The 20,024-nt window shown below is 40.1% G+C and overlaps 1 protein-coding gene across 1 annotated transcript in view; it reads right to left on the bottom strand.

Annotated features, from left to right (window-relative positions):
* The window catches only part of LOC118401299 (cadherin-13-like), a 636,121-nt gene that overhangs the window by 204,539 nt on the left and 411,558 nt on the right, over positions 1–20,024 (bottom strand). The window contains exon 7 of the mRNA XM_035798686.2: positions 15,791–15,969. Within this exon, the coding sequence (XP_035654579.1) occupies positions 15,791–15,969 (179 nt within the window). The remainder of the gene's footprint in view (positions 1–15,790; positions 15,970–20,024) is intronic.

Here is a 20,024-nt window from a genome sequence, read left to right as displayed (position 1 = left end):
TGGGGTGAAATCTCTTCAGATTACCTCAACAAATTGACAACTAGAATGCCAAAGGTCTACAAGGCTGTAATTGCTGCAAATGGAGAACTCTTTGACGAAAGCAAAGTTTGAAGGACATAATTATTATTTCAATTAAAGATCATTATTTATAACCTTGACAACGTCTTAACTATATTTCCTATTCATTTTGCAACTCATTTCCTGAATGACATTTCTAGGTGACTCCAAACTATTTAACTGTAGTGCATATTATAATTTTTAATTATCAGAACATTAACCATGTGTGTTCGCTTGTTTTGTACTGTTCTGTTGTTTCAACCCAATGATTCGTCTGACAAAAAAATTACTTTGCATCATTCAGGCCCAGGCATGGATCAAAGCTGACGAGACATTCAATAATGTCATCTTCACAGACGAGTCAACCATGGCCCTTGAGTAATTTGCTCAAAATTGCTACAAAAAAAAGAAGAAGATCAAGCAAGCCAAGTCCCAAGCATCCGCTCAAACTCCATGTGTGGGGGCAATTTCTCACCAGGGACCAGGCCCATATTTGGTAAGTTGGTAAGTTTGGCAATTTACAAAGCAAAAGTAGCCTACACCTCACAAACTGTTATGTGTTCCACAATACTTCACTCTTGCCTCCTTTTTCAGGTATCATGGCTCGAGATTTCTTTGAGGAAGAAATCATCAAGAGATATGCTGGACCCTATGTCAGAGGTATTTCTGGGTTCACACAATTTCTTTCAAAGGTAGGATTAGAGCAATATTTTGTTACGTTTAGGCCTATTTACATGTAAATTTCTATTATTGTACCTAATGTTGGCTGTTAGGCTAAATGTATTTTAAGGGCATAAACTGGGTCAAGACGCCAGCAGAGTAAGTAGACCTTTATGCAGTAAAATAAAGGTTAAAATAAATAAATAAATAAAGGACCTACAACACCTTCTGTGGGCCTAGAGTATGTCTAAAAATATATGTTTTAATCTTTACATGTAGGTCTCCTGATTTAAACCCGATAGAACTTGTTTGACATGAACTTCTCTGGGATAGGGGCCAGCATTTGTAATTTTGGATGAAAACTATTCCCAAATTAAACTGCCTGCTACTTATCCCCAGAAGATAAGATATGCATATTATTAGTGGATTTGGATAGGAAACACTCTGAAGTCATGAATCATGTCTGTGAGTATAACAAAACTTCTGTAGCAGGCAAAACCCAGAGGACAAACCATTCCGATTTTCTTTTTGAGGTCTCTCTTTTAACGGGCTTTCATTGGGAATCCAGATTTCTAGGGACTTGCTTGCAGTTCATACTGCTTCCACTGGATGTCCCCAGTCTTTAGCAATTGGTTGAGGTTTTTCCTTTGTGTAATGAAGAAGTAGCCCTGTTCAAAACAGGGGTCACTTCATGTGTACTGTTTGACAGAGGCGCATGACCAGAAAGCTAGCGTCAGTTTGTTTTCTTCCTTTATTGAACACAGATCATCCCGTCTTCAATTTGATCGATTATTTACTTTAAAAAATACCAAAAGTTGTATTACAAAAGTAGTTTGAAATGTTTTGGCAAAGTTTACAGGTAACTTTTGAGATATTTTGTAGTCACGTTGTCACGCCCCTGGTCAAAGTATTTTGTGTTTATCTTCATGTATTGGGTCAGGCCAGGATGTGGCATGGGTTTTTGTATGTGGTGTGTATATATTGGGATTGTAGCTAGTGGGGTGATCTAGCAAAGTCTATTGCTGTCTGGAGTGGTTCTCAATCAGAGGCAGGTGTTTATCGTTGTCTCTGATTGGGAACCATATTTAGGCAGCCATATTCTTTGAGTTTGTCGTGGGTGATTGTCCTTAGTGTCCTTGTTCCTGTCTATGTGTTAGTGTACACAAGTATAGGCTGTTTCGGTTTTCGTTACGTTTATTGTTTTTTTGTAGTGTTTGTATTTAGATTCGTGTTACGTTTCTTTATTAAATTATGAATCGCAATCTACATGCTGCATTTTGGTCCGACTCTCCTTCACCACAAGAGAACCGTTACACACGTTGCGCAAGTTGGATCAAACGCGCCAAATAAATTGACATTTTGGATATATATGGACGGAATTAATCGAACAAAAGGGCCATTTGTGATGTTTATGGAACATATTGGAGTGCCAACAGAAGAAGCTCGTCAAAGTTAAGGCATGATTTATATTTGTATTTCTGCGTTTTGTGTCGCGCCTGCAGGGTTGAAGTATGTTTTCTCTCTTTTGTTTACGGAGGTGCTATCCTCAGATAATAGTAGCGTTTGCTTTCGCCGAAAAGCCTGTTTGAAATCTGACATGTTGACTGGATTCACAACATGTATAGCTTTAATTTGGTATCTTACATGTGTGATTTCATGAAAGTTTGATTTTTATAGTATTTATACTATTTATTTGAATTTGGTGCTCTGCATTTTCTCTGGCTTTTGGCCAAGCGGGACGCTACCGTCCCACATATCCCAGAGAGGTTTTAACTGAAAACATTAATCCGTAACTCTGCCAAGCTGACAAGCAAAGATGAACTGGTCAAGGCCATCAAGATGTTTTGGCTAGAGAAACTGACGATACAACAATGCAACAAAAACATTGATCATCTCAGTAAGGTTTTACCTGTGGTCGTGGAGCTGGGTGGAAGTGTGACTAAAATCTAGTTCATATAAACATCTGCATTTGAATGTCTTTTTTCTCATTATTTTATTAACGAAAACATAATGATGTTGATGAATAAATACTGTACTACTGTTTTGAGTTAGAAATGTAACACTTTAGAGTACTTAAGCATCGAACACATTGCAAGTTGGGGGATTTTTCCCAACAGTAGCCGGGATATAAGTCTATTGTCCTGCTAATTGGAAACATTTGCATGATGGGCTACACCTGCTACAGTTGTGAAAAACAAGTGTTTGAAAACCTGTTTTCAAAATGCCTCCAATTGACCATCGCATACATACATGAAGAGCACTTTTTGGCATTTGCTGTATGATGGATGAGAATCTCCATATTGCAAATGTACGGTCCCTTACAAGACATCTGCAAATGTTTCTCAAATTTGCTGACGGAGGCGGGACGTGCACCCGGGCCAGATCTTCCGGGAAGTCATCGAACAGTGTCTCTCGGACATTCAGTTTCCGTTATATAAAATATTCAAATTTGAGTCATTTTTCAGCTGTCCTGGTAAATTCCACCAGATGGCGAATGGAATCTTTTTGCAAATGTACAAAACATCACCAATCGATTTGGACTAATCGGCTGTTAGCCCAGAAACAAGATGGCGTCGAGGCCTCAACGCTTTTTGAGTTAAGGTCATTTTTCTGGGATTAAAGATCAAAAACGAAAATCGAAAGCTAATTTGACCACTTCATGTCAAAGTACACGAACCTACGGTGTCAGGAAAAAAAGAACGAGCCATTTATCTATCGCAATTTAAGATAAATCGTACAATTGGTGGTCAATTTCTTTTTTTTTTTTTTTAAGAAAAAATCGATTGGTGATGTTTTGTACATGTCATGTACATTTGTCACTCCATCCTTGCTGTGAGCGTGATGTTTTTTCTTTGACATCTGTTCTGAGAAATGACTGATTTACAGTTCACGAGTGTTGCCTAATAACACATATTAAGTTTTGGAAAGATCTGACCTTTTTAACCGCCTGAAACAGCCCCTATGACCCCAATTTAAGACTATTCCGGGTTGGCACAGGAAGCTGAAAGTGAACACATATCCTCCTTGGGTTAGGCACTTACAGAATATTGAGTTGTAAGTCTTTACATTAAGAAATTACTGATTTACAGAGGTTTGAATGAGTGTGTGTAATTTCAAAAACCACAGAAATATCGCAGTGCTCCAAAACCCACCTTAACGGATTTGTCTGAACACACCGCAACTGGATCTGGCTGTTTCGAAGGGTTAAAAAAGTAACATCATTCCAAAACCTAATTAGTGTGATTAGGCAACCCTCATGTCTCCCATAAGATTTCCAAGAAAAACTCACACACACACACACAGCAACGAAGTGACACTTCTTTTATTTATTTTTTTATTTCACCTTTATTTAACCAGGTAGGCTAGTTGAGAACAAGTTCTCATTTGAAACTGCGACCTGGCCAAGATAAAGCATATCAGTGTGAACAGACAACACAGAGTTACACATGGAGTAAACAATTAACAAGTCAATAACACAGTAGAAAAAAGGGGAGTCTATATACAATGTGTGCAAAAGGCATGAGGAGGTAGGCGAATAATTACAATTTTGCAGATTAACACTGGAGTGATAAATGATCAGATGGTCATGTACAGGTAGAGATATTGTCAGCCTTAGACACAGAGCCTGCCTTAGAGACACACAGAGCCTGCAATAGTTACCTTCGTTCGAAATATCAAAGAACCGTCAGACCGAGAGCTCTGAAACTTTATAACCCTGTTCTAGAGCTCAAGTCGATAGTGCGTGGTGAGTTATGTGGCTCTAGATGTTTCTCAGACCGAAAAACAGCCTCGTACATTTGAAATACCTTCAATACATTTTGACCATCACGAAAATGACGACATTTAGAAAAGTCCCAGAGTCGCAAGACTATTTGCATTGAAACCGCCTCGGCCAATAGAGACAGACCCCAATGTTTCTGTCCTTAAGCTCATTCAAGGACCCTGTAGCAATGTCCGGAAAAAGTGGATTTTCAGCACCAATTAAGGTCGTTGCTCAGGCACCGAATACACACACACACACACATGCGTAGATGGTAGTTTGCACAAGCCTGGTGTCAGGTTGATGTCACTACTGCTGTACTTTCTGTCTGAGCCAAAACTCAGGATTTGGGGTTGCCTCATATAGGCCTACACATAACGTCAGAACTGGACCTGCAGCTAGAACGTAACTACGTGTTTTGCGTTTTTATTATGGTTTAAACTGAAGGCGCTGTGAATTATAGGCCTGCTCTGAAATATGTGATAGTTGGCTTCTAAACGAGTTGGAAAAAGTGGGTTTGGTGTCAGTGTCAGTTTGGTGTCAGAATGATATCTAATTGACTGATGGACACTGACTTGCTGGCTGACTTCTGTACATTTGCAATGTGTTTAAACAGTAATGAACCATCACCAAATTGACAGACTGAAATCAACACCATCGAGCAATGGAGAAGAACCAGAATCACTGTCCGGCCGTCCCAAGTTCATCAGGCCAGTCAATTGCGCATTCATGCAGTATTTTTGAGCATGTCAAATTTGTGATGGTAAATGCCCATTGAAACATATTCCAATTGGACAGCCGTGCGCCTGGTGATAGGAACGGGTTATCAGGAGCACATTTTAAAAATGTTTTTAATGCCTTTAGGAGTGTGCAAGAGGTCCATGGTTGACTAGGTAGCACCCGTGCCCATCCAATACGGGGCGCCCCTGGTCATTTTGGACATTTTTCAATCAAAAAAAAAAAGAGTCCCACTTCTCATGTCACCATCGAGCGATGGAGAGGAACCACTATCACTGTCCGGCCATCCCGCGTTCATCGGGCCAGTCAATTTTGCATTTCTGCAGTATTTTTGAGCATGTCAAATTCGTGATGGTAAATGCCCATTGAAACATATTGCAAATGGACAGTATATTTGCAATAAGATTCAACAGTGAAAATACATCACCAAATGGACATGATAAAATCAACAAAACGAGCGATGGAGAGGAACCACTACCATTGCCCGGCCATCCCGAGTTCTTCGGGCCAGTTAATTTTGCATTTTTGCAGTATTTTTGAGCATGTCAAATTCGTGATGATAAATGCCCATTGAAACATATTGCAAATGGACAGCCGTGCACCTGTTGATTGGAATTGGGTTACTAGGAGCACATTTTAAAAATGGTTTTTAATGCCTTTAGGGGGGACCAAGGGTTCTACGATTGGGTAGGGAGCACCCCCCACCCAATAGTCATTTTGGACGTTTATCAAAAAATCATTAAAAAGTCCCACTTCTCCCTTGTCATACATGACAAATATACCATCTAGGTTGATTCATGGCATAACATAGTGCTATATATCATTTGGGCAGTATAAATGCCATTTGGACATAGTTCACTGACTTTTGGGTTTGGAAACTGACTTCCTATGACCGTACATGACAAATGGACTTAACATCCTGATTTGACACTTTTAATACTTTCATATTGCATTTGGACATTTCTTATGGCATTTAGAAATGGTTCAGTGACTTTTGACTTCCTATGATATATTGCAAATGGACAAAACATCCGGATTTGGCACTTTCAATACTTTCATATTGCATTTGGACAATAAAATATGACAAAAGAATGTTCATACAGTTCTTATACATGTATAATTGACCAAAAATTGAAAGAATTTCGAAAAACGGTCCAGAGAGCACTTTTTTAACCTCTTCAACCTATGGGGGCGCTATGTCATTATTGGATAAAAAAAACGTGCCCATTTTAAGCGCAATATTTTGTCGCGAAAAGATGCTCGACTATGCATATAATTGGCAGCTTTGGAAAGAAAACACTCTGACGTTTTCAAAACTGCAAAGATATTATCTGTGAGTGCCCCAGAACTGATGCTACAGGCGAAACCAAGATGAAACCTCAAACAGGAAATGAGCTGAATTTGAGGCTCTGTTTTACTATCGTCTCCTTATATGGCTGTGAATGTGCCATGAACGAGCCTATGCTCTCTGCCATTTGTCCAAGATGTCTGCAGCATTGTGACGTATTTGTAGGCATATCATTGGAAGATTGGCCATAAGAGACTACATTTGCCAGGGGTCCGCCCGGTGTCCTTTGTCTAAGTTGGTGCGTAATTCTCAGTGGCAATCATTTTACCATGCGATTCAGAGGGAGAAGCACACTTCCAGAACGATACATCATTGAAGAGATATGTAGAAAAACACCTTGAGGATTGATTCTAAACAACGTTTGCCATGTTTCAGTCGATTTTGTTATTTTGGAAAAAGTTCTGCATTTTTATAACTGAATTTTCGTATTTTTTTTGGTAGCCAAACATGACGCAGAAAACGGACCGATTTCTCCTGCACAAATAATCTTTCAGGAAAACTGAACATTTGCTATCTAACTGAGTGTCTCCTCATTGAAAACATCCGAAGTTCTTCAAAGGTAAATGATTTATTTGAATGTTTTTCTGTTTTTTGTGAAAATGTTGCCTGCTAATGCTAATGCTAAATGCTAATGCTAAATGCTAACGCTAAATGCTAAATGCTAGTTTGCTATGGTTGAGAAGCATATTTTTTTAAATCTGAGATGACAGTGTTGTTAGCAAAAGGCTAAGCTTGAGAGCTAGCATATTGATTTCAATTAATTTGCGATTTTCATGAATAGTTAACGTTGCGTTATGGTAATGAGTTTGAGGCTGTATTCACGATCCCGGATCCGGGATGGCTCGCCGCAAGAAGTTAAGGGGGTGAAAAGTTTTAGAAAAGTTTTTTTGACCCTTGGGTCTTGACTTGATGTGCATTTGCAATATGAAAATGTACTGTGGTGCGCGCTCGCAATCTATTGGATTTTTGCTGTGTGACAATGGGCATTTGCCATGTAACATTTGTCATAAGCTTTGAATGAAATGCCGTACATTTGAGTGGTATTGGACATCGTGTATGTTTCGTACGGTGCCAATATGTTCTCGTTCATTTTTGTCCATTTCAGGGTGGTCTTCCCCCTTACTTATTGTAATCACAATGTCACACATCATTTGTATCTGCCTTTCCAATTACTTTTAGAGATTGGGATTTAAAAATTTGCACTTTTCAATATTACATGCATTGTTTTAGTTCAAACGTGCAGACTTTTTTTATTTAAATGATTGTTTTATGTAGGATACTACATTTTTGACCAGGTGCAATTGTTATTAGGCCTAATAAAAAAAATCCTACTTCTACAGTGGGGCAAAAAAAGTATTTAGTCAGCCACCAATTGTGCAAGTTCTCCCACTTAAAAAGATGAGTAAGGCCTGTAATTTTCATCATAGGTACACTTCAACTATGACAGACAAAATGAGAAAAAAATCTAATTCTCTCATTTGGAAGCTAAAATTCCATTGAATCTTTTCACAAATAGTTTAATATTTAAACATTTAAATTGCACAACAATTCCATGTGAATCTGATAACTATAATGTGTAGACTTTCCAGGATACAGTTTGTTATCCTATCATTAATAAGAATGTCTCAGATGACAACCAAACTGACATCATATTCATTGCGTACCAATGCATATATTCAACTGGTTGGATTACTAAAATATGGTTCCTTTACCCCCACCTTTTGATGTTCCCCGACTCTATGTTTAACAAAGGCTTTTCAAGAGTCCTTCAGTAGAGTCAAGAGAGGAAAGGGGGTAAGGTACTTATGGGGGTCATAAACCATACCCGCAGGCCGACGTCATGACAACACCTAGCTCGGCTATTAGACAATTCTTCAGTAAAGGTTGAATAGTCTATTGTTCAGCTAACAGCCCATCCTGCTACGCTTGTGAAAAACTAATATTAATACCTTTTCCCCTTTCCACATGTTAAAGATTCCAATAGATAGTGTTTTTATCCACAATCGGCCCCAACCCCAATTAATACATTTGTGCACAATTGATAGCGTGCTGGACTTCGGGCTAGTTGAGTGTTCGAAACCTGCTCCCTGCTTGTTTCATTACATTATTATGCCGGTCTCAGAGCAAATAGCCTGGATTGTTACTCCCATCTCGTTCCTTGCCCTCTTCCACGAGTCAGTCTCCGCCTGAGTGGCTCGCCTCTGGGCGTGCTGGCAGGATGTACTGTTATTTTCTGTATATATAAATTACAAATCAGCATTTACTTAAATCATGTTTCTAGTCTATTGAATATTTACAATGTGTAATCATTGATGTCCGAGGAGCAGGAGTGGTAAACACTGTTGAAGTGTATAATTGTAATACATATATGCAGACACAGCGTCATTCAAAGGATGGAGTTTGATACACTTGGTATTGAATATGACTGAAAAAAAACTTGCTAAATAGAGATTTTCACAATTGAACTTTATGACAAAAAATATGCACAATTGTTTGTCTCTACATTAACTAAAATATTCCTCTCAATTGTAACTTTTTGCTTGACTCGTTATGACGTTGTAAGGGATTTCCTCCTCTTCTTCCGAAGAAGAGAGGCGAAAAGGATCAGAGGACCAATATGCGGCGTGGTAAGTGTCCATGGTTCTTTTAATACGTAAATGTACACATGAACAACTGAATACAAAAACAAGAAACGTGGAAAACCAAAACAGCCCTATCTGGTGCAAACACAGAGACAGGAACAATCACCCACAAACACACAGTGAAACCCAGACCACAAACGAATTATGTTAGATCACCGCCAAGTCATAGATTTTTTTTTCTCCATTTTTCCAACCAAAGAAGAGTCAGAAAAAGCACAAATAGAGATAAAATGAATCACTAACCTTTGTCAGATGACACTCATAGGACTTCATGTTACACAATAAATGTATGTTTTGTTCGATAAAGTGCATATTTAAAAGATCTCAGTAAACAGTGCCTTGCGAAAGTATTCGGCCCCCTTGAACTTTGCGACCTTTTGCCACATTTCAGGCTTCAAACATAAAGATATAAAACTGTATTTTTTTGTGAAGAATCAACAACTAGTGGGACACAATCATGAAGTGGAACGACATTTATTGGATATTTCAAACTTTTTTAACAAATCAAAACCTGAAAAATTGGGCGTGCAAAATTATTCAGCACCCTTAAGTTAATACTTTGTAGCGCCACCTTTTTGCTGCGATTACAGCTGTAAGTCGCTTGGGGTATGTCTCTATCAGTTTTGCACATCGAGAGACTGAATTTTTTTCCCCATTCCTCCTTGCAAAACAGCTCGAGCTCAGTGAGGTTGGATGGAGAGCATTTGTGAACAGCAGTTTTCAGTTCTTTCCACAGATTCTCGATTGGATTCAGGTCTGGACTTTCACTTGGCCATTCTAACACCTGGATATGTTTATTTTTGAACCATTCCATTGTAGATTTTGCTTTATGTTTTGGATCATTGTCTTGTTGGAAGACAAATCTCCGTCCCAGTCTCAGGTCTTTTGCAGACTCCATCAGGTTTTCTTCCAGAATGGTTCTGTATTTGGCTCCATCCATCTTCCCATTAATTTTAACCATCTTCCCTGTCCCTGCTGAAGAAAAGCAGGCCCAAACCATGATGCTGCCACCACCATGTTTGACAATGGGGATGGTGTGTTTAGGGTGATAAGCTGTGTTGCTTTTACGCCAAACATAACGTTTTGCATTGTTGCCAAAAAGTTCAATTTTGGTTTAATCTGACCAGAGCACCTTCTTCCACATGTTTGGTGTGTCTCCCAGGTGGCTTGTGGCAAACTTTAAATGACACTTTTTATGGATATCTTTAAGAAATAGCTTTCTTCTTGCCACTCTTCCATAAAGGCCAGATTTGTGCAATATACGACTGATTGTTGTCCTATGGACAGAGTCTCCCACCTCAGCTGTAGATCTCTGCAGTTCATCCAGAGTGATCATGGGCCTCTTGGCTGCATCTCTGATCAGTCTTCTCCTTGTATGAGCTGAAAGTTTAGAGGGACGGCCAGGTCTTGGTAGATTTGCAGTGGTCTGATACTCCTTCCATTTCAATATTATCGCTTGCACAGTGCTCCTTGGGATGTTTAAAGCTTGGGAAATCGTTTTGTATCCAAATCCGGCTTTAAACTTCTTCACAACAGTATCTCGGACCTGCCTGGTGTGTTCCTTGTTCTTCATGATGCTCTCTGCGCTTTTAACGGACCTCTGAGACTATCACAGTGCAGGTGCATTTATACGGAGACTTGATTACACACAGGTGGATTGTATTTATCATCCTTAGTCATTTAGGTCAACATTGGATCATTCAGAGATCCTCGCTGAACTTCTGGAGAGAGTTTGCTGCACTGAAAGTAAAGGGGCTGAATAATTTTGCACGCCCAATTTTTTCAGTTTTTGGTTTGTTAAAAAAGTTTGAAATATCCAATAAATGTCGTTCCACTTTATGATGGTGTCCCACTTGTTGATTCGTCACAAAACATACAGTTTTATATATTTATGTTTGAAGCCTGAAATGTGGCAAAAGGTCGCAAAGTTCAAGGGGGCCGAATACTTTCGCAAGGCACTGTAGACTTGACATCACTGGCCACGTTAATAATGGAACACTAGTCACTTAATTATTATTATTTTATTTTTTTTTTTACATATTTTGCATTACTAATCTAATATGCATATACTGTACTCTATTCTATTGTACTGTATTTTAGTCTTTGCCGATCTGACATTGCTCATCCAAATATTTAGATATTTTAATTCCATTCCTTTACTTTAGATATGTGTATTGTTGTGAAATTGTTAGATATTCCTGCAAACAGCTAGAAACACAAGCATTTTGCTGCACCGGCAATAACATCTGTTAAACACATGTATGTGACCAATAACATTTGATTTGATTACATTCAATACAACTCTGTAATCATGCATTGATTTCTCAACAGAAATCAATAGCATCCTTCATGAGCACACAGACCAGGCACTCGAAGTATGCACTCAAAGTATGCATAAGACACAACACTAACACATTTATCAATTCATCATCTACAGTATGAGAGTTATTGCTCAGAGATCCACACATTGTTGTTTGCTAGTGATTCCCCTGTTCCAGCTGAGAGGTTTCTGTTGGACTTGTTGGACACAGCCAATGCTGGTGGATGAGTTTGTATTACGTCAATTAAACCGTGCTTTAAGTGTCTGACAACAGCTAATATTCCTCTTCCACGAGCACAGTGAATCGATGTTCTGGCATTCGTCACCCCGCTGAAAAAGCAATCATGTAGTTGCCTTGCTCCAGTTAAGGAATGGAGAGACGCTGCCTCTGCTTGCTCATTGGAATGCACCACCCAACCCCTACTCCTTCCCTCATCCCCCCCCCCCTCACCTCCCCAGCACAACGACCCCTCTCCTGCTTCCTCCGTTCGCCTATCTCTAGTCTCTTTAATGATGGTCCAATTCAGCTGTTTTTCTCAATATCAAATAATTTCTGGGTAACAATTAAGTACCTTGCTTTTCGATTTAAAATTGTCAAATGATCAATGGTCAAAAATATCTTCTCAAACAAGAATTTTGCTCTGACCTTTTGTACATGGTCATAGTGGTAACTCCAAGTCACCCCACTTTTACCAGATAATCATAGTTCACCATTCCTGTGCATCTCACTTAACCACACTCCTGCCGTCAGGGCGAGATCGCAGTCAAAGAGAAAGGACTCATTGGATTGTTCCTCAAGTTTCTGTATATGACTTTTGTTAGTGTGTGCATTTAATTGTCAGTAAGGGAGAGTGGGATTATGCCTAAATGGTACATTGAGCCACCCTTGTTTCTAGAAAATGATAAACAAAATTAATAATTTGACCAAATATTTGAGAAGAGGTCATAATTTCATTGAGACTGAAGGGAGAAACCACATGGAAAAAGTTAGCTCCCAAAAACATTTCACAAATTAAATTCATTTGTTGTGTTAGAGGTTTCATGATGCTTGTATCTAAATCAAAGTAGATCATTTTAAGACTGTACAATACATCAGTTTGTGTATTTATGAGCTTAAATATGAGGTCCGAAACCAAACATGAAAGTTTTTCCTTGTAGTTGTGTGGGCTATCATAGTAAAAATTGTGACCTTGGGATAAGGTCAGCCAATGGTTGAGTCAAAGGCAAGTTGAGTTTTCTTCCCAAGCCTAATGCAAGGCATTACTTCTAGGATATGAGGTAACAACAGTGCCTGGCCTATGGTAAAAAGTGTTTTTTTAAAGTACAAAGTGTTGTTAATAAACAAAAAATTGATTGTGATCATGTTGAATATTGTTTGGGAAAAAGACATGATGGACCTGGTTTTAAAAAGGTAGAGGCAATATTTAATTCAGTACAGAAATGTATAACTTTGTCCCGCAACTCAACTTACCAGGGTTACACAACATCCTGAAATATATGTAGATATCTTTGTTAGAAAGAATACTACAGTATATTTCCCTTGACGAAGTGATGCTGAATGTAAAAAATGGCTCAACTTACCTCACTCTCCCCTGCTGTCCTACATGTCAATTACTTCAGTTGGGTGTTGTTAATTAAGGAAGTCAAGTTAATATTTAACATGTTTATGAATTATTTCCTTTCATGTGTCTCATGCTACTGCTAGCCAGTTATGCCAGAATGTTAGCCTGTATTGTTAGATTGTAAGGCCTGGTGGTGAAGCTCTCATGTAACATTTCAAGGGAAAGATATTCATTTTGTATTGTCTGTTTATGCAAATACTGTAGCTGTGTTTATGGACATTCAGCACCTTTATGTAGCCTCATGCTACCATGTACTGTATTTGTGATATGTAGCATATAATTTAGCCTGTGCCTCATGGCACAGTTACTATTCCATGTCATGGTATTGTGCACATGCGCACATCTTGGATACATTGCAGTCACATTTCAATTACTTAATATGTCATTCCATTGATGTATATTTAGCATATGCCTAACAGTAAATGGGCCTTTAATAGGCTGAATTCATAAGGCGATGGGGAATCATATTGTGTTAGCTTTCTGCTGTGTTTGAGAATTCAAAGCCCTTTTGGATGAGTTATTTGTACAGCTGTCACTGCTATCTTGATTTCCTTGCGTTTTTTCTCCTCTCCGTTCTCGGCCATCTGCTCCGCCCCCCTCTTCTCTGAGAAGAGGTCGCCAGGTCGCAGTTGCAAAAGAGAACTTGTTCTCAACTAGCCTACCTGGTTAAATAAAGGTGAAATAAATCAAATAAAAAGAGCAGGCAGGCCCGTTGCCCTAGGAACCCCAGACTCCACACAGAAACAGCTGCTGGAGTACTGTTCTTCCTTCAGACAAACATGAGCCAAAACTTTGTTCATTTGCACAATGTCTCTCGGTCACATTCGCTTGTAAATGTCCAATCTCACCAAACAATGACATTTGGTAGCTTCTACCTATATATGTATAACTTTATGAGCTGGATTGCCTGTCTATGCACTTAGATTATTTTTGTTTGCACTCGTTAGCATATTTAGCTAGCAGCCTCAATGGAAATTTGCTATTACAAGCTTATTTTGTTAGTATTTTGGCAATAGACACCCAATGGGTCGGACCCCTAGATGGGGATTTATTTGTCTGTGTGTGACCCGCCGGTTAGCTTGCGCGATTCTTGCCATTCTCCTTCATTCTCTCTCATCAACATGCTCTTTTTGGCCATAGGAATGCCGCTGACAGGATGTTTTTTGTTTGTCGCACCATTTTTGGTAAACCCTCGACACTGTTGTGTATGAAAAGCCCAGGTGGAAGGCCAGTTCTGAGATACTGGATCTGACAAGCCTGACACTGACAATCATATCATGCTCAAAGTTGCTTAGGTCACTCACTTTTCCCATTCTAATGTTCAATCGAACAGTAACTGACCACCCCGATTCCTGTCTGCTTGCTTTATATTAAAAGTGATAACAGCCTCAAATATTCTTGGGTATCACGCTACAAAAGCTTGGAACACCTGTATTTGTGGAGTTTCTTCCAATAATCTCTGCAGCTCCTCTCAAGCTCTGGCAGGTTGGAGGGGGAGCGTCGCTGCACAGCTATTTTTAGGTCTCTCCAGAGATGTTCAATCAGGTTCAAATCCGGGTTCTGGTTGGGCACTCAAGGACATTCAAACGTGTCCTGAAGCCACTTCTGTGTTGTCTTGGGTGCGTGCTTTGGGTTGTTGTCCTGTTGGAAGGTGAACCTTCGCCACAGTCTGAGGTCCTAAGCGCTCTGGTGCAGTTTTCTTTAAGGATCTATCTATCGTTTGCTCCATGCACTTGTCCCTCGGTCCTGACTAGTCTCCCAGTCCCTGCCGCTGAAAACATCCCCACAGCATGATGCTGCCTCCACCATGCTTCACCGTAGGGATGGTGTCAGCTCTGCTCCAGAGGTGACGCTTGACATTCAGGCCAAAGTGTTCAATCTTGGTTTCATCAGACCAGAGAATCTTGTTTCTCATGGTCTGAGAGGCTTTCATGTGCCTTTTACTGAGGAGTGGCTTCTGTCTGACCCCTCTACCATTAAGGCCTAATTGGTGGAGTGCTGCAGATCTGGTTTTCCTTCTGGAAGCTTCTCCCATTTCCACAGAGGAACTGTGAAGCTCTATCAGAGTGGCCATCGGGTTCTTTGTCACCTCCCTGACCAAGGCCTTTCTCCCTCGACACAATCCTGTCTCGGAGCTCTACAGACAATTTCTTGGACCTCATCGCTGGATTTTTGCTCTGATATCCACTGTCAGAGGGACCTTATAGACAGGTGTGTCTCTTTCCAAATCATGTCCAATCAATTGAATTTACCACATTTTACAACCAATCAAGTTGTAGAAACATGTCAAGGATGATCTATGAAAACAGGATGCAACCTGAGCTCAATTTCGAGTCTCATAACAAAGGGCCTCAATGCTTATGTAAATAAGGTATTTTATTTTCGCTTTGTCATTATGGATAGATGAGGATTTTTTTTAAACCCATTTTAGAATAAGGCTGTACCGTAACAAAATGTGGAAAAAGTCTAGTGGTCTGAATACTTTCTGAATATACTGTATATATAAAACACAAGGAAATCTTGTTTTTGTCTGCACCGGGCCTTTAAAACTTCATGGTAGCGAGGCAGTGAGACAGAAGCAGTGTTTTGGGGGCCCATCAGATCAGTCTGGAGAGGCTCCCAGCCCAATCAAAGCACACCCACCTCTCTGTCCAGAAGCGTGGGGGAGATGACAGTGACAATGTTGCCGCTCTCTGGGTTGATGTAGAACATGTTGGGTGAGGGTTTGTCGGGCGACTGCCTCACAATGTTGTAGCGCAGCACTGCGTTCTGCAACCTGGGGTCATCAGCATCCTCCGCTGTCATCGTCATCACCACGGTTCCTATAGAAACAGATAGTTTACCGTGAGAAGGTTGCAGCAATATCTCAGTTCTTATTTATGTATATGATTTTATTTGATATCTTATAAACAATACAAAACATACACATACAAATGACTACATCATACAAACATCACTACATCACACCTGCCCAGAACCACTATCCCCCATCCCTAAGGCCACCTTTATCACTTTCTGCCACATGGCCTCAAACTGCACAATTTTGGTACAATTTTGGTACATTTGACCTTTCCATTGCATGAACGACAGAGGATTGGCTGATTTCCAATTTTTGAGTATACATTTTTTTGTCCAACCCATCTGGTATCTCACTGCACATGCATGTGTTGAAATATACAGACAGACAAATTAAAAGTACATTTACATTGCAATATCTCTGACATCCATCTTTCCAACTCCGCCCATAACATTATTGAGTCATTAGTTTTACACTTCAGACATGACTCTGCCGTTGTGCTGTCAAAGTTCTTCATGTCACCAAATCACAATTTTGATGAAAATATGAGCCTGTTCAAACCTGCACTGAGACAAAGGCCAAGAATGGCGACAGACATCAGTCAGAATACTCTGGGTCACTCTGAACACACATCCTTTTTACTAATACATTCTCTTCAAAAACATTGGTCATAACGATATACCTAATGTAATTTAGTAATCGAACAAAGATGTGGTGCCCTCCCTGCATCGGAGCTGAAATCCCAGTCAAACCTTGACATACCCTCAACCCCCCCATCCTCTTGTCTCACCTCAGTGACGAACCTCACACCTCCACTCTACAGGCAAGAAAATATGTTTACTGCTGTGAAGCCAATCTCTCTCCCACCTCATATTCTTTCAGAACACACATCTCTTCTGAGAACAGCAAGGCACCTCTGTGGAGACTGAAAATTGATTTTGGAACACTATGGTTCACTCAGAATGCAGAGTGCAAATTACGAGTGGACCAGGGGGGCTAAACCGGCCGGAACGCGATATATATATTTTTTTACATTTAACCTTTATTTAACTTGGCAAGTCCTGGGACTCCTAATCACGGCCGGATGTAATACAGCCTGGATTCAAACCAGGGACTGTAGTGGCGCCTCTTGCAGTGCCTTAGACCACTGTGCCCTTCGAGCCCGACATCTATTTAAATAATTACATTTGCATTCATTTTATTAATCTTAGAAATTATAAATGTTAGAATTGTTCTTCCACTTTGACATTATTGATTATATTGTGTTGATTGTTGACAGACAAATGACAATTATATCCATTTGAATTAATCCCAGTTTGTAATAAAAAAAAAAAATCAATGTGTCTGAATACTTTTACAAGGCAATATAAACTGGGTAAAACAGTATGTAGACATTATTAAAGTGACCAGGGATAAATTCCTATATGTACATAGGGCAGCAGTGTCTAAGGTGCAGGGTAGGGTACCAGGTAGCTGGCTAGTGACACTGTATTTTTAAAGCCTTGTTGTGTGTGTGTGTGTGGGTGAGTGTCTGTGTCTGTCTACTGAGAGCTCTAATTAGTCTGTAGAAGGATTACTGCTTTACCGACCACTAATCACCTCAGCAAAGCCTCATAAAACATTGAGGTGAACAGTCAAGGATGTCGGCTAAAACTAAAAAGCCTTGCCAAAGAGACTTAAACAAGGCCTGTGTTTCTGTATGGGTACTATCAGCGTGTGAATTATACCGTGACATTAGGTCTACAATCTTGTAGTCTGAATTGATTGATACCTTTTTTGTAGAAAGGAAACAGGGAGTACAGGAGGGGGCTGAGCACATCCCCTTATGGGGCCCAAGTGCAGAGGATCAGAGAAGTGGAGATGTTTTTTTCCTACCTTCACCACCTGGGGCAGCCCGTCAGGAAGTCCAGGATCCAATTGCACAGGGCGGGGTTGAGACCCAGGGTCTCAAGCTTAATGATGAGCTTGAAGGGTATTATGTATGGTGTTTAATGCTGAGCTGTAGTCAATGAACAGCATTCTTACATAGGTATTCCTTTTGTCCAGATGAGATAGGGCAGTGTGATGGTGATTGCATCGTCTGTGGACCTATTGTGGCGGTATGCAAATTGCAATAGGTCTAGGGTGACAGGTAAGGTGGAGGTGATATGATCAATAACTAGGCTCTCAAAGCACTTCATGATGACATAAGTGAGTGCTACGGGGCAGAAGTAATTTAGTTCAGTTACTTTTGCCTTCTTGGGTACAGGAACAATGGTGGCCATCTTGAAGCATGTGGGGACAGCAGACTGGGATAAGGAGATTGAATATGTCCTTAAACACACCAGCAAGCTGGCCTGCGCATTCTCTGAGGACCCGGCAAGGGGTGCCGTCTAGGCCAGCAGCCTTGCGAGGGTTGACAGTTTGCTGTATGCTGATAGAATTTAGGTAGCCTTCTTTAAAATCCCCAGCTACAACAAATGCAGCCTCAGGATATATGGCTTGCAGTTTGCATAGAGTCCAGTGAAGTTCCTTGCGGGCCATCGTGGTATCGGCTTGAGAGGGGATAAACACTGCTGTGACAATAACCAACGAGAATTCTCTTGGGAGATAATACGGTCGGCATTTGATTGTGAGGAATTCTAGGTCAGATGAACAAAAGGACTTGAGTTCCTGTTTGTTGTTACAATTACACCATGAGTCGTTATCATGAAACATACACCCCCACCCTTCTTCCCGGAGAGATGTTTATTTCTATTGGCGTGACGCGCAAAGAATCCCGGTGGCTGTACTGACTCTGACAGCATATCCCCAGAGAGCCATGTTTCTGTGAAACAAAGTATGTTACATTCCCTGATGTCTCTCTGGAAAGCAACCCTTGCCATAATTTTGTCTACCTTGCTATCTAAAGACTGGACATAGCAATTAATAGCAATTAACCAGTTGAAGCTATGGGGGCGCTATTTCATTATTGGATAAAAAAACGTTCCCGTTTTAAGCGCAATATTTTGTCACGAAAAGATGCTCGACTATGCATATAATTGGCAGCTTTGGAAAAAAAACACTGACTTTTTCAAAACTGCAAAGATATTATCTGTGAGTGCCACAGAACTCATGCTTCAGGCTAAACCAAGATGAAACCCCAAACAGGAAATGAGGAGAATTTGAGGCTCTCTTTTTCCATTGTCTCCTTATATGGCTGTGAATGTGCCATGAAGGAGCCTATGCTCTCTGCCGTTCGTCCAAGATGTCTGCAGCATTGTGACGTATTTGTAGGTATATCATTGGAAGATTGGCCATAAGAGACTACATTTGCCAGGGGTCTGCCCGGTGTCCTTTGTCTAAATTGGTGCGTAATTTTCAGCTGCTGGCATTTTCCCATGGGATACAGAGGGGAAAGCACACTTCCACGAACGATATATCTTTGAAGAGATATGTAGAAAAACACCTTGAGGATTGATTCTAAACAACGTTTGCCATGTTTCAGTCGATATTATGGAGTTATTTTGTAAAAAGTTCGGCTTTTTTGCACCTGAATGTTCAGGTTTTTTTGGTAGCCAAACATGACGCAGAAAACGGACCGATTTCTCCTGCACAAATAATCTTTCAGGATAAACTGAACATTTGCTATCTAACTGAGAGTCCTGTCTCCTCATTGAAAACATCTGAAGTTCTTCCAAGGTAAATTATTTATTTTAATGTTTTTCTGGTTTTTGTGAAAATGTTGCCTGCTGATGCTAATGCTAAATGCTAATGCTAGCTATCAATAGCTATCAATACTGTTACACAAATGCTAGTTTTGCTATGGTTGAGAAGCATATTTTGAAAATCTGAGATGACAGTGTTGTTAACCTCTTGCGCCGAGCCATCCCGGATCCGATATCGTGACTACAGCCTCAAGCTCATTACCATAACGCAACGTTTTCTAAAAATCGCAAATGAAATGAAATAAATATGCCTGCTCTCAAGCTTAGCCTTTTTCTTTTCTTCTCTTTTGCATTTTTTGAACGGAGCATGCTTATCTAAAATGGTGAGGAAGTTGCTCTTAAAGAATGACCAGGCATCCTCAACTGACGGGATGAGGTCAATGTCCTTCCAGGA

Source organism: Oncorhynchus keta, chromosome 22 (genome assembly GCF_023373465.1).
Source record: "Oncorhynchus keta strain PuntledgeMale-10-30-2019 chromosome 22, Oket_V2, whole genome shotgun sequence".
Classification (NCBI taxonomy): domain Eukaryota; kingdom Metazoa; phylum Chordata; class Actinopteri; order Salmoniformes; family Salmonidae; genus Oncorhynchus; species Oncorhynchus keta.
Note: the sequence above shows the minus strand (reverse complement) of the source record. Positions and strands in the feature narration are given on the sequence as shown.